Source organism: Zophobas morio, unplaced genomic scaffold, assembly GCF_036711695.1.
Source record: "Zophobas morio isolate AGI-343-1 ecotype UQ-CSIRO unplaced genomic scaffold, CSIRO_AGI_Zmor_V1 ptg000004l, whole genome shotgun sequence".
Classification (NCBI taxonomy): Eukaryota; Metazoa; Arthropoda; class Insecta; order Coleoptera; family Tenebrionidae; genus Zophobas; species Zophobas morio.
In genome coordinates this window covers 11,482,329-11,498,634 of record NW_026972109.1, presented here as the reverse complement: position 1 = coordinate 11,498,634, position 16,306 = coordinate 11,482,329, and the positions used below count along the sequence as shown (strand labels likewise).

Here is a 16,306-nt window from a genome sequence, read left to right as displayed (position 1 = left end):
AAAAAAAATGCAACAGGCTTATTTTTAAATTTTTGTTTCCATTTTTCTAATATACCGATGTGTATCTTAAAATGTAAAAAAATGCAGCAACAAACAACAGAATTAGATGCAGTAATAAAATATAGTGTTCTATTAAAAAAAAAACTAAAATATCGATATTTGAAAATTGTAATAATCAAAAATTTTTATAAACACTCTGTATATGACAATGTCACTTTATTTATAGCACAACAAAGCACGTACCTTTATTTATCTCTCTATAAAATATTCTAACACAAATTTTAAAATCACCCTGCTGTGAGTTTTTGTGAAGACTTCCACTGCTAAAAAATTTCAAGAAAATGGAAATAACATGCCAACGGCGTATCAGATTTCAAAAATGAACTGTGGTGGTAAAGCCTAAGTTGGGCAATCATAATATCTAAAAATATATAATTGTTTTATAAAAAAACTAAGTTGTGTGTTGTGCCTTAAGGCTGAACACTCTGTGTAGCTAAAAATAATTTTAGAGTATGGATTAATCATTCTACTCCGTTTAATTCCATATTTTCTTTTAATTGAGAGTTTTTTTTCCAATTTTTCATTCATTACACAGCGTGGTCAACAAGTACTGTTTCTGTTGATACCAATGAATTTTGACTGAAAGGAACTCGGAAGTTTTACAAGTCCTCCACTTTCTCAGAATCTTGTGAGTTTGTGGGTTGATTTTGATATTGTGATATAAACACAAATTTTAGTACATAGTTTTTTATTGGTAAAATAATACAAAAATATAGTGGTGTAGAACAAAATTAGATAGGCAACCAACAATACAACCCCGCACACACTTCAACCTACACACCGTCTACACAATTCTCCTTTAACCCACCTCCCCGTACCCACAATTGTGACATTCCCAAAGACGCAAAAGAAAAATGACTAATAATCAATAACGCAATGCCACCGACAATTACAATACGAAAACGCCAGATAAATCGACCAATTTGCAATTGAGAGTTCCTATTAACATGATTACATAAACATCTTACAACACCACGTTTCGTAACTGTCGTGTGCCTCATCTTTCTTCGTCTCTAGCACAGAAAATCATTGAACGAAACCTTTCCGGAGCGAAATCCGCGTATCGTGAGACCGGATGATTCACGATGACGTCACCAGCCTCGCCGATGACGTAAGGTAGGTCGGCATGTGCTCGATTGCGTCATCGCCAAGGGCTGGAGGACAAAACCGACACGACCTTCCATATTCAGCCGACTGGAATGACGAACCGGGAGAGAACGACGCAAATCCTGAGGACTTTTCGATAACAAAAAACATTTTGATGTTCAAGGACGGTGTTTACGCATGAGGAAAGTGTGCTTCAAAATAGTTTTTATTTGCTTATTGAATACAATTCGTATTTTGTTCATATTTGAGGGTTTTTTTTTCTCAAGGAATGACGTCAATGCTTGCAATTTCCTTATGTAACAGTAGCGCGCTAGAATGGGTGTCGCTGGGTCCAGCGCACTAATTTAAGCAAATGAGATTATAATTTTCGGAGAAATAGTAGCTGGAGGTTTTTTATTAGCGGAACACACCCAAAATTAATTTGGTTGTTGTTGAGCTAGCTATTACTACCGACTCGCAATGATAAGAATGTTCATGCTTGGGCGAATGAAGCTGAATTCGTTTCTTGCAAAAAAGTAAAATGCATTATTAAGATTAGGCAGGAAAATGTACGATTCATCGAGTAGATTTAAATTCAAAAAGTAAAATTTATTTAAAATTCAAATACATATTCATTTTTAACTAGAACAGCTGTCTACGTGCGTCACTGCTAACGAATTTTGGTTTCATGGCACCTAATAAAAATAGAAAGAAATATGAATGAGTACATACTAACCTAATTAAATAAATTATGCCAATGACATAAGTAAATACATGTACGTTACTTGAATTAGTGGAGGCTTGCAATAAAAGCAAATGGTTATTATTACAAATGGGCGAAAAAATTTTAAAATTGTACTTAATCCGATCCGTTGAGGTCACACTAAAATTTGGCCGTTGATTAAGAGGATGTCGGACGCCACTGATCACCTTGTTTATTCTTCCAAAGTTGCTATTAAACTATGACTGAAACACAAGCAATATCGCATTTTTTTGATATCTCCAATCTAACACTAATATTAATGTTATAAGTTAGGTTATCAGATGAGATAATTCTGTTTATACTTCGTTGCTGATGCACCCTTTTCACTTGAAATAATTAACTTATTCCGCAATGTTATTTCGATAAACCGCATAATTTACCCACAATTTAGTAATGAATTCAGTATAAATATTTACACAATTTTATAGACTATAGAAAACTAGACAAAACTCGATACGCCACTGGCGCGTAGAGAAAATATAGCTAGTACCACATGTATTAAACAAATTTTACCACTCCGAACAAATGGAAATATCTGATTCAAGCCATCTCTCGACGGCATACCGGTTGTTAAATCCACCACTTTCATTAAGAACTCGTGGAAAATTACCACAATTATGGCGGAAATTTTCCCACTTTCAACTTGTATATGTAGCCAGCGGCGTGCTCCAAATAAGGGGTTTATTGAAGTTCAACCATTTCGGCATAATTAGTCTGCGAAGAGTGCAAATCTGGTTCATAATGTCTGCAATAAGAACGTCTTCTTCTCCCCACGCACCTTTAAAAAGAAAAAAATACATTTAAAAATTAATGTTGATACCACATTTTTGACAGAAGTAGTCTAAGGACTCTTCGCAATAGCGAGTTTGTTTTCTTTCTGGGTGAAAGTTCGCTGAGACTTCTCCACACATGGGTCAAGGGACAAAGGTCGGCTGGTGTCTCGCAACAATTCTGTAAAATTTAAACATCAAAAGTTCTCAAAAATGAGCATTCTGATGATATAGCCGAACAAAAATCGTATTTTGATGGTAAAATAAATAACTACAACAACAGTCAATTTGTAAAACTTCTAATTTAGTCTACTGTGGCGTTTTGTAGTTGATAAAATACGGAAATTCCAGTTTCATATTTACGTCCTTCAGCTGTTAAGTGTACTTTAAGATTATCATGAAGATAATAAAACGCTTGATTTTTAACTGTACATACGTCTATTGAACTTTGCATTCTATTTTCGAAGTATTTCTACAATATTTCTTTGAAATTTCGACAAGACGCTAACTTGTATTTAGGGAACTAAATAAATTCCGTTCTAAATGAGTACGACTTCCCACCAGCTTTAGCGCTCAATAATTAAAACGCTGTGATTTTTCGCCCGTCAACAGCACGCATTTAAAGCTATTACACGCAGAATAAAGAATGAACATTACTAAAAAGTTTCGTTTAGCGATAAAGTTTGACTTCCAATTATGTTGCCTCGGAATGGGTTTTAAAATGTATTAATATCCCATGCAGGAAGTCGATGACGTCACCTTAATAACTCTCTCCATACGTTTCTAATGAAAAATACCCGCTGATGACATACGGTACTCTGTCCCTGAGTAATCAATTTATTTTTTTTTAAATTGCTGACACACAGTTCCGGGAAGAATTAATGTAGGAACGAGTATCTGAGAATATAGTAGCACATAGCTGTACTATATACTGGGTGAGTCACTAAGCGCACCGTCCTCGATGTCTTATTAATTATTATTTTTACATAAGAGACTCTGTAGAATACTTTAAAATTATTTTTGACTGTACAGAGGGCGCTTTGTTGTGGTATAAATTGAATAAAATTTTATTGACAATAACGAGACGGACAATAGTACAATAGCAAGTGATGTTTACAACTTAAAGCTGTCGCGTGGCGGTAATCCGGAGATGTTAGAAAGCAGAATAATCCAGGTCCGATCAGGGACCATTGTTACTTACGAACGAAAATGAGCATTATTTTACGAGTACAACTACCTGCTAAATGTACTCCGACAAATTCGGGTTCGACTGGTGTGAACCATAAATATTTCTTACCATTGTACTACTGTTCGCATCGTTATTGTCAATAAAATTTTATAGGGTACAACGATATTTCGTAAACTATAATTTTAGGGCTTAATGACTCACCCTGTAGGGAATTTCAGTAAAGCGGAGCCACATTTTAATTTCAAACTTGATCTTGTCACATTGCTCTCTTGCCCCTGGCAGCCCAGAAAAGTCACGTGTCAAGAATTTGTTTTGTTTTATACCAGCACATTATTTTGGAAATGTATATTTATTTCATTTGTTAAAAAAATCCATAATTATTTTTAACATTTATATAAAAAAAAAAAAAATGGTTGAAGGTTATTTCGACAGAACTTTCCTAGCCTCTGAACTAAAGGCTCGTTTCTGTGAAAAATTCTGAAAAAATGTATTTTCCAGTTACCTCTAAAAAGTAAAAATCTAAAAACTGAAGAATGTAAAAATTGAACAACCGAAAAATAGAAATCCAAAAAGTCGAAAAATCAAAAAATGGAAAATTTGAAAACCGAATAATTGAAAAATTGAAAAATCCAAATTTTTAAAAATCAAAAATTGTAGAATCTAAAACTGAGAAGTCAAAAACTCGAAAGTTCAAGAAATCGAAAAATCAAAAAATCGTATAACCGAAAATTTTGAAAAATCGAAAAATTTAAAAACCCCAAAAAATTGAAAAAATTGAGGAACCCAGAAATTGAAAAATCCCAAAATTAAAATGTTAAATAGCAACATGGAGAAATCGAAAATCGAATCATCGAAACACCGAAACATTGAAAAATAGAAAAATCCCCAAAATTGAAATGTTGAAAATTTGAGAAGCGGATAACTTAAAAAATAGAGAAATCGAAAAATCAAAAAATTGAAAAACTGAAACAGCGAAAAATCGAAACATCAAAAGATCGAGAAATCAAAAAGTCGAGAAGTCGAAAAATCGAGAAATCGAAATAGCATAAAATAGAAACAACCGAAAAATTAAAAAATTGAAAAATTTTAAAACCGAATATGTAATTGAAAAATTGAAAAATCCAAAATTTTAAAAATCGAAAAATTAAAAAATTATAAAATCTAAAGCCGAGAAGTCAAAAATTCAAATGATCAAGAATTCGAAACATCAAAAAATCGTACGACGGAAAATTTTAAAAAGTCAAAAAATATAAAAACCTAAAAAAACTGAAAAATCCATTAACTGAAAAATAAAAAAACGATAAATTGGGAAATCGCAAAATCCAGAAACTAAAAAATCCAGAAAAATGAAAAATCGAAAAATTGAAGAACCGAGAAATTGAAAAACTCCGAAATTGAAATGTTAAATCGGAACATCGAAAAATTAGAAAATGGAAAAAGTAAAAAGTCGAAAAATCGAAATACGAGAAATCGAAAAATCGAAACATCGAAAAATCGAGCAATTGAAAAATAGGAAAATCGAAAAATCGGGAAAATGAAGAATCGAAAACTTAAAAAAATTGAAAATTGAAAAGTTTAAAAATCTATAACTCGAAAAATAGAACAATTGAAAAATTGGAAAATTGGGAAACTGAATAAACGAAAAATTAAAAAATTGAAAAATCGAAAAATTAAAAATTGAAAAAATTGAAAACCGAATAATTGACAAATTAAAAAATCCCAAATTTTAAAAAACGAAAAATTGAAAAATCGTAGAATTTAAAGGCGAGAAGTCAAAAACTCGAAAAATCAAGAAATCGGAACATCAAAAAATCGTATATCGGAAAACAGAACTTCCCTAGCCCCTGAACCAAAGGCCAAATTTTATTTTCCAATTACCTCTAAAAAGTAAAAATCTAAAAACTGAAAAATGTAAACATTGAACAACCGAAAAATAGAAATTCAAAAAGTCGAAAAATCAAAAAATCGAGTAATCGAAACATCAAAAAATGGAAAATTCTGAAATTTAAAACATTGATAAATTAAAATTCGAAAAACCGAAAAATGCTAAAATTGGACAATTTCCAAGATTGAAATTTACAGAGAAATCAAAAAATTTAAAAAATCGAAAATCCTAGATGTCGAGAAATCGAAAAACTGAAATATTAAAAAATTTAGTAATATGGAAATCGAAACATTAAAAAATCGTATTATTGATAAATTTAAAAATTTAAAAAGCAAAAACTTGAAAATTCGAAAAACTGAAAAATCAAAAAAACGAGAAATCGCAAAATCCGAAATTTAAAAAATCGAAAAAATTGAAGAATTGAAAAACTGAAAAATCAAAACTGGAAAATGGAAAGATCGAGAAATCGAAATACCATTAAATCGAAAAATAGAAAAATCGGGAAACTAAAAAATTGAAAAATTTGAAAACCGAATAATTGGAAAATTGAAAAATCCAAAATTTTAAAAATTGAAAAATTGTAGGATCTAAAGCTGAGAAGTCAAAAAAAAATTTGAAAACCCAAAAAATTGAAGAATCCAATAACCGAAGAATAAAAAAAAAGATAAATCGAGAAATCGCAAAATCAAAAATTTTAAAAATCGAAAAAATTGAGGAACCCAGAAATTGAAAAATCGCAAAATTAAAATGTTAAATCGAAACATCGAGAAGTGGAAAAATCGAATCATCGAAATACCGAAACATCGGGAAATTGAAAAATCCCCAAAATTGAAATGTTGAAAATTTGCGAAGGGGATAACTTAAAAAATAGAGAAATCGAAAAATCCAAAAAATTGAAAAACTGAAACAGCGAAAAATCGAAACATTAAAAGATCGAGAAATCAAAAAGTCGAGAAGTCGAAAAATCGAGAAATCAAAATAGCATTAAATCGAAAAATTGGACAATTGAAAAATTGAGAAATCGGGAAAATGAACAACCGAAACATTAAAAAATTGAAAAATCGAAAAACTAAAAAATTGAAAAATTTCAAAAATCGAATATGTTATTGAAAAAATGAAAAATTCAACATTTTAAAAATCGAAAAATTAAAAAATTGTAAAAACTCGAAAGATCAAGAATTCGAAACATAAAAACCTAAAAAACTAAAAAATCCATTAATTAAAAAAAAACGATAAATCGAAAAATCGCAAAATCTAAAAACTAAAAAATTGGGAAAAATGAAAAATGGAAAAATTGAAGAACCGGGAAATTGAAAAACCCCAAAATTGAAATATTAAAACGAAACATCGAAAAACATATTAGAAAATCGAAAAACCGAGAAATCGAAAAGTCGAGAAGTCGAAAAATCGAATCATCAAAATATCGAAACTTCGAAATATTGAAAAATTCAGAAATTAAAAATTTTTTGAAATGTTGAAAATTTGAGAAATCGGCAACTTAAAAAATAGAGAAATCGAAAAATGAAAAAATTCAAAAACTGAAACAGTGCAAAATCGAAACATCAAAAAATCGAGATAGCATTAAGTCGAAAAACCGAAAAATTAAAAATTGAATAATCGATAAATCGAAAAATCGAACAATTGAAAAATTGAAAAATCGAAAAATCTGGAAATCGAAACATCAAAAAATCATATAACGGGAAATTTTAAAAAATCGAAAAATTTAAAAACCTAAAAAAATTGAAAAATTCCCGAAATTGAAATGTTGAAAAATTGAGTAACCGCTAAATTAAAAACTAGAGAAATCGAAAAATTGAAAAACTGGAACAGCGAAAAATCGAAACATCAAAAGATCGAGAAATCAAAAAGTCCAGGGGTCGAAAAATCGAGAAATCGACATAACAGAAAATCCAAAAATCAAAAAATTAAAAACTAAAAAATTTATAAATCGGGAAATAACATTTGAAACATCCAAATATAGATTAACCAAAAAAATAAAAAAAATTAAAAATGAAAAACTATAAGGTGTTGTATGTTGAAAACAATGTTATTAACTTCAGATGATTCTTGATCTGAAAGATAGTGTTAATGAATTTTTTCTGGGTATCAAAAATATCAAATTACCAGTTTTTAGAGTAACTATTATTTTTCTGTTCTGTGGCAGTTTTAGGTTTTTCAGATAATCAATTTCCAGGTGTTGCACAATGACCAGCAATGTCACCAGATCTCCCGCCACTTAATTTTCTTTTTTTCTTTGACAGTTTGAGTCAATGGTTGACATAACTGGACCAAACATTCCGAAAAAAAAACTGTATATTGACTTTTAGCTGCTTATATTATCTGCTGATGGATTATTGTTGCCCAAGAATTAACCCATGTTTCTATAGTGTTGTTTTTTTTTTGTAATATTTACATAAACTAACGAAAATATCTGTTGAAAATGTAAAGTAAAATTACAATATTATGTCATAGATTATGACACTTTTTTCTGTATAAACCTAGTTCCATGATTAGTCTATAAGATTTAGAAAATAGATTTTAAATAATGTAAAATAAAGCCCCCAACCTAAAAAATGGGGCTGAAGTGGCTTACATTTAGAAAAAAAATTGATTAGTAAAAAATGTCAACCGGTTAATCAATAAATATTAAGTTTAGTGCAAATGACTTTCAGATTGTTAATAACATTTAATCGATGTTGGTCTACGTAACCAAGGCCTCTCCTATAAATGGGTAGTAGCAAACAAGCTGACATTTTCTAAATTTATTAAAAAAATAAAATGTGCATTTAAGCAGCAAATTATCGCTTTACGGTAAATTAATTTTTCGGCGGGATTAAACGTGACTAATGCTATTATCTGATTGATAAAAAAAAATCAGACTACCGAATTATTTATTTTCACTTTTTTCCAAAATTATTTTAAACTCACTAGTGTCGAAAAGGGCTTATAGACGACCCCAAACCCGGGGGCTCCTCCCACCTGCGCCGCCACTGGTGCGGTCGCAATGGCGCGTTCCAGCCGAAAATCCTCAATCCGTGGATTTTATGTCTTGATTCCGCAAGTCGCAGGACCACTCGAACACAGCCTGCCGCGATTTTCGTCGGAATTTCGCTGGGGCTCCACACATGGGTCAAGGCATGGAGGCCAGGAGGCTTGCGGGGGGCGGCGGGCGCGGGGAGCGGTCGTAAGCGCGCTCTCGGGCGCCATTGCTGTGACGCGCACTTGTGTTCTGTTCTCGTCCAGTGACGACCGCCCAGAAATTTTGACGTTGTTACTACGTATAGCCCGCTTACCCACTCCGATCGCTGCAAACTCGGTGACGACGAATACGTAAGTGGTAAGTACCCAGCTGAAGAATAATAACACGGTGCCGACGTGGTCCAGACATCCCTTTGGAGGTGGTGATTCAGTATAGCCAGTGTTTTGTGCGGACGTTTTAACGATGTCGACGAGCCGTTTTGCGACTTTATTGGAAAAGGTATTGAATATGGCGTCATTTTCGTCGAAATGGTCGCGTTTTAAATTTAGATATACGGACGGACGCACGTTCGCGTTGGACATTTTTCGGGATTTTTCGACGCCGCCACCGCTGTCAAAACGGCGGTTTTGTGTCGAGGCTTGCTTGATGCTGCTGCACGCCGATTTGCTTAGTCATGATTATTTTGTTGGCTTTGATTTCCATCGGAATTGGGGTTAGGATCGGACAATGTCAAATGTGACATTTACGCACGGATTTTTTCAGCGGGCTCGGATTACTCCACTTCCTCGACATGGGGTGACTATTTATTGGTATTTATAGCCCGAATAAAGGCATAAATTCTACCGACTTACACTCAAGTGCTGTGCTAATATGTGTGCTGGATTTTGCTTACATAATAACGGTGTTGTTTTGCACCAGGGTTTTAAATTATAACGCAATATTGCGCTAAATTGATCATAAATTTTTTTATCACCTTGCTTATTAGAAACGGGCGGCAACCAACAATACGTCCATCTGCATTCCTTTCACAATCGCTGCACCAAACACTTATTTATACAATATTAAACAACCAAACATTTTACAAACAAAAACCCCATTTCTTTACACAATTAACCGCCAAATCTATATTAAGACATATGACTTGCACTGCTAAACCTGTTAACCAATGAGGTACGAGTTCTGACGTGAGTACACAAAAAAATAAGAATTCTTAATTAGGGTCTAAATTGTACAATATTAAAACACGCACGAGTTCATCAAATGAAAAACCTCATTTGTGTGTAAACAATGGAATTTTCTGTGAATTTCGCTCAAGAGTTTTTATTTCCCAAGTACGTACCAAATGACGTCATACAAGTAAAAATATAAATTATCTATCCTATCCTCAAATGTAAAACGCTGATAAATTGTTAATCTAAAGTAGATTTGTTTACTGACGTCTAAATGTGTGCAGCATAATCACCCTGTAAAATCATGCTATGCGATTTTTATCGACACCATTTTCCACATGGTAGCACTGTTTACAAATAATAGTTTCCACCTTGAGGCAACATTAAAAAAAAATTATTGACGTATGTGTAGTTTTTGTTTTTCAAAATATACGCGACATATACCAGAAAAGTTACAAAAATTGTGCTACATAAAACCTATGTTTTGTTTATTTATGTATTTATACATCTATTTGCATTTTGACGCCAAACAGGATATTCAAATAGGCTAAGGTTGCCTAAAAGTTCGCTCCTATCTAGGACTAAATGTCGAAATCAATCGACATAATACAGCCGATTGTTCTTCCGGCCAGCAGATCTATAAAAATCATCACCAGTAAACTTAAAGGTTTCAGAAACTGACTAAAATACACCAGTAGTTAAAGATAAGAAATTGCCATTTCCGACGAAGCCATAAACGCTTTTGTAACCAACAAAACCGCTATATTTATCACCTTATTACAAGACATATAACGATGTTTTTCTTTTCTTTTTTAAAGAAACAGCGACCCAGTGTTTGTGTTGACATAAACGCACTCTTTTTGTGTCAAAAAGGATAAATATTACGTGCGAAGTATTCTCAGTAGTGCATAAATAAAGCACATAATGAAGTGGGCGTTAACTTTTACAGCTCTATCGGATCAGACGTATCAATTTGTCAAATTGACGTTACGTGTCAATTTTGTTTATAACGAGCACGTGTGTTATAACAGTTCCACCTTTTTGACATAATCTGCCCAAGGTTTTGTTGGTTAACATTTAAAAAAACTATGAAAGAAAATCGTCATATACTAGTAGATTATACGTGATTACGCTTAAAAATTCGATTTATACGCAAACATTAAATTCCAATCACGAAATGTGCGTTTTACGCAATCATTTGGCGATTAGGATATTACCATAATTAATTAAGTTTTGTTAAAACCGCGATTTTTATGACTTTGCATTACGATAGTAATAAAATATTCATATTTCGTCGGAATATCATTTATAAGTACGCTTCAACATTGAATTGTAAATTATTGGGATCTATTACGTAAAAGCTCGACTGAAAAGTATTCAAATGTGAACTTTATTCTTTGTCGCTCTCATAAATTAGAAAAGTGACGCAAACTATAATCCAACAAACAAATAAAATTTAGTTCAATTTTTCTCAGCTGCAAAAATTTACGAAAAAGAAAAACGTGATGTAATTATGGTAGAAGTAAAAAAATGTACTTGCCTGTGATTACATGTCAGACTGGTTTTTTCTACACCAGAAAAAACTCTTGACGCAAGCAATACAATTTTGTGAAATATTAAAATCGAACAAGCAGCTACCATTTTTACTGTAATGTATTCTTCGAAGCGCTAAGGCACATTATTGCTTTATTACATTTGACAAACTCGAGACAATAATGTGAAGTGCGCCGCGTAAGTTAAGGGTGTTTCAGAAGTTTGCATGTTTGATAAATTCTATGTAAAAGTAATTTCTTGTACCAAATACGCAAATAAGCTTATTGTTATAAATTTTAAATGACAAATTTCTCTGTGTAACACAACACCTGTCATCTTTTTTTTTTAATTTTGATGAAATTTTTGATCACGGATTTTTAAAAATCAGTTATTTATGGAAATTTCGGAACGCGGTTTTCTCCACTTTTTGAGCTTACAGTTGGTTTATGAACGGTAATATAACCATAGTGCGTTCTAATTGGAATTGACAGTGTCCTAACCCATAACAAATATATTTTATAATTTATAATACCGGTAAGTCCTCTGAAATTATTTATTAATGTATATATGCCTACATATGTTTCGGTATTTTAATTAGTGAATACCATCGTCAGATCTACAAAAAGTATGCTGGTTTTGGAATAGTTTTATATAATTTAGAGCTTACCATAATATGTAGAAAACGTCACACCCAAAATACAAAAAAAATTACGTTTTTGCAAAGATACGTATATCATTTTGGAGAGGTGCGTATAATAAATACATACTAATGATAACAGTATTGTATTCCTAAATTTTTGGGAAAACGGAGTGGGCCGATCCCGATTTAATCAATAAAATAAATTGACTCGTTCATTAATTTTTATGAGTCACACTGTATAAGAAATTTAAAAACTTTTAATGCAAGCATAGACCCATTATATTTTGCACATCTTGGATAGAATTTATTCGGCAAAATTTCGAAATGACGTTATCAATCTTTTGGGAGGGGATAAACGACTAAATTTTGTTTTGAATTTTTTCCAAATTCGACACGGATTCATACACCACAAGGGCAGGAGTATCTTACTTTATGAAATAAAGAAAAAACTTTATTATAAATTTTGGAGATGACGTCATCCCATTGGTGGTGGGGACGATTAGCCAAATTTTAGTTAGTATTTAACCATTCACATGATATTCCTAATAGACATACACAATTTGACAAAAATCGGTCCAGTAGTTCCGATTACTTATCTAATAAAAGTGGATACAGACAGACAGACAGACGGAAACGGGAGACCACTTTTTTCGTACTCTAAAGGTCATGACACGTCGAGAAAATATGAAAGTAGCAATTCGGCCTATGGACTCGATTACTATACTTCCTTAGCTTACGCTCGGGAAGTAATACAAAAAATTGGCCGAACACGTATATCAATTTGGATTGGTGCGTTCTAATATTAAAAATCACAGTATTGTATTCCCAAAGTTTTCTGGGAAAATGGAGTGAGCCGTTCCTGATTTAATCAATAAAATAAATTGACATATTCATTAATTTGTTTAAGCCACCTGTATACCTAAAGCAAATCTAAAAAAATATGAATGCAATCATAAATCACAAGTAAAAACTCATCATAATTTCCACATTTCGTGCAGACTTAGGAATTTAACTCGTTACTATGGAAATTTGTAATTTAACACCCTTAAATTTCACCAAGTTTTTAGAAGATTAATGGGGGCACAATCAGTTTTATCTTAACAAATACTAGGCCCGCCCACCCACCCCCCATTTTCTCAGAGGATATGTCATCTGCCCAAATAAGTCTTATCTTAGCAAGCCCTGCCCACCCACCCTTTACTTTCTTAAAGGGTATGTCATTTTCCAAAATCAGTCTGATTTTACAAAGTACCCACCCCTTTATTTTCTCAGAAGGTACTACCTGCTACTACTTGCTAACGTAAGTCTTATTTTGGCAGATCACATATAATCTGAAAAAATAGGGGCGGGTGGACGGGCCTAGTACTTGTTCAGATAAGACTGCTTTTGGCAAATGCCATGTCCTGAGAAAATAGAGGGCGGGTGGGCGGGGCTACAACTTGCTAAGATAAGACTTATTTCGGCAAATGACATCCTCTGGGAAAATAGGGGGCGGATGGGCGGGCCTAGTATTTTTTAAGATAAAACTGATTTTGGCAAATAACATACATTCCGAGAAAGTAGGGGGCGGGTCGGCGGGGCTAGCACTTGCTAAGATAAGACTGATTTTGCCCCTGATTGGATATTTATTTTTTAACAACTCAGTCATTATTTTTTTTGAGACACCCTGTATAAGCAAATTTATAAAATATGAATGCATTTATTAAATCACAAGTGCAGACTGACCATATTTTGCACATTTTAGATACAATGTATCCGGCAAAATTTTGAGCTGACGTCATCAATTTTTTGGAAGGCATAAGTAAATATATTTTAATTAAAAATTTATCATGACTATCATAACCTTTAAACATCTGCAAGATTTCAAAGCATTCGTTGGGCAGATTCAAAATTAAATTGCAAAATCAACATTTTGATTGCAATTGATTTTTTTTTCCAAAAATCTGGATATTTCGGTTAAAAACTCAACACGGAGTCATAAACTACATGTGTAGGACTATGTTATTTTATACAATTTAAAACCCAAAACACGAAAATCACACTAACAAAAAAAAAATGCAGTCGAGTCTACCAACTTTAGGTCCATCAATCTTAGAACAAAAAACATCTCAGACGTTCTAAAATAAATATATTTTCCAGAACTTAACAAAGATTTCCTCAGGTGTAGTTCTAAACTTCATAAAATCCATCCACAACCTCAAAATATACCCACACGTCACAAGCTAATTAAACAAATACTTACAATCAAATAATAACAATAAACTTTATTACCGGGAACTCCTTCATATTTAATAAATGAAAAATATGTAGGAGTATTAAATTAAGATAAATACAATTAAATTAAATACAATAAACATTAAATTAAATCAAACATCCTACGTAAGGTAGTAAAAAAAAGAAAGAACATAGAACAAAAATAATAATAATAAAAAAAGAAATATAAAAAATATATAATACAGCATAGTTTCGCGCCAAAATACCAACCTCTTAAGTTAACACCATAATCACAAAACCACCCACACAACATAACCTCAAAAAGAACATCCACAATAAACATATACACAGACATCTATAGCAACTTGGTAAGCCCTAAATTATATACAACTATTCCAAAACTAACATACCTTGTGTAGGCACCAATTAAACTAGCAAACATATGTAGCCTAACTTATACATTAATAAATAAGACTTAACCATTTTTGTTATATTAAATATTATATAATAATGAACAGCGGTTGATCTCAACACATCGTATGAGAGAATTTGCAGCTGTAAATGTATTGAAATTTTCAGCAGGATTTTTTTAATATTGAAACTTTTACACTCGAAATGCGACGAAATTGTAAAAAATATTTTAAAAAAAGTACATATTTGGTAACAATATTTGCTTTTGAGGTATTAATCGAGTCCATTGCACGACTTGCCATTTTCATGTTTTCTAGACGTTTCATGACCCCTAGAGTACGCGGTTCCTGGGATGGACCCTATTAAAATATTTTCCGATTCTAAGCTAATGAAACAAAACTTCAAATAGGAAATAAATTGTAAGATGCGATGAAATTTTAACAAAAAACAATACTAGATGCCAAAGACAAAGATTATGAATTATACATATATGGACTTCTTAAAAAAATCGATGCTTCGTTAAAAGTAAAAAAAAAAAGAAAAATTGTATTACTCATGGGTTTACACGCTGCCAACTTAATCTGGAATTATGAACAACAGCCACTGTACAACGACAATTGTTGTTATTGTATTAAGAGAGCAATAAAAAACACGATCAAAAATAGCCAGAGGTTTTTGAAAGTTTGTCTTTGATCATTGCATTTTCTACTGAAACTTTCAAATTAACGGTGATGAAAACACGTCTTATGCAAGGATTTGTAAATGATGTGTTTAAATTAGACTTGCAGTTTTCCTATAATAGTGGACGGCAAATAAAGATCTTATGCATCTATACCTACTTATACCGGGTATGAGTTTTGTCTGTATCGCAGCTGTTTCTGAAGCCTTTGTGTAACTAATCTCCGTTAAATTGCAGACTTTGCTGTCAGACTAATTTTTTCCTGTCATCACCATACCTTGATAATCAACTGAAGCTATATTTTGTGCAACCTTCAGCCAGATTTGTTTTTCAAGTCTTTAATTTAAGATGTTCGTGTTCGTTTTGTTTCATCCAACCACGATCGTAAACCAATTTTTTAGCAAATAAAATCACTTTTATGGTTATGTTTGTGAAAGAAAGATCGTAACATTATCAGAATAGTGCTAAATAATTAGAATCGGCGTCACACACGGCCGCGTTATCATTCTACTTTTCTACCATTAGTCACTTGCCAACTTTGTATATTTTTACCTAATGTTAAAACAGAAAACTGTTGGTGACACGTACCTCATGTATTAATCCTTATTAAAAGAACAAACACCTTCATTGTTGCTTGTTTAAACTGGTGTTCGTTATCATTATGACCTGTTTTGGCATTAAACAGGTTATAATAATTTAAAAAGTCAATATTTGAAAGCGCACGTTAATGCAGGGTGGTTATTTTTACTATGTGCGCTTACGTCACGCGAATAAGTAGCTCACACCCAATCGAATTTCACCAATTTAAAAAAAAATCGACTCGAAATCCGGTTTTCTAAATGACGTAACGCGAATATTAATAAAGCTTTAAGGTCACGTGTCGACGCATTTTCGCGTTTTGATGAAATGTGTTGTTTTCAGGTGCTT

General features: G+C 32.2%; 1 protein-coding gene across 4 annotated transcripts; it reads right to left on the bottom strand.

Annotated features, from left to right (window-relative positions):
* Nucleotides 1–1,734: 1,734 nt before the first annotated feature.
* Nucleotides 1,735–16,303, bottom strand: LOC135141572 (uncharacterized). Of its 4 annotated transcripts, XM_064072799.1 has the most exons (3): nt 8,682–9,978; nt 1,932–2,860; nt 1,735–1,841 (listed from the first exon to the last, which is right to left on the bottom strand). In XM_064072799.1, coding segments are annotated over exons 1-2 (570 nt in total). In that variant the 5' UTR covers nt 9,251–9,978; the 3' UTR covers nt 1,735–1,841; nt 1,932–2,859. The 4 variants fall into 4 exon arrangements, 2 of the variants coding, with proteins under 2 accessions (XP_063928869.1, XP_063928877.1); XR_010282401.1 differs by lacking the exon at nt 8,682–9,978 and adding an exon at nt 15,968–16,303 and having other exon boundaries at nt 1,735–2,860; XR_010282399.1 differs by having other exon boundaries at nt 1,735–2,860; nt 9,707–9,989.
* Nucleotides 16,304–16,306: the final 3 nt, after the last annotated feature.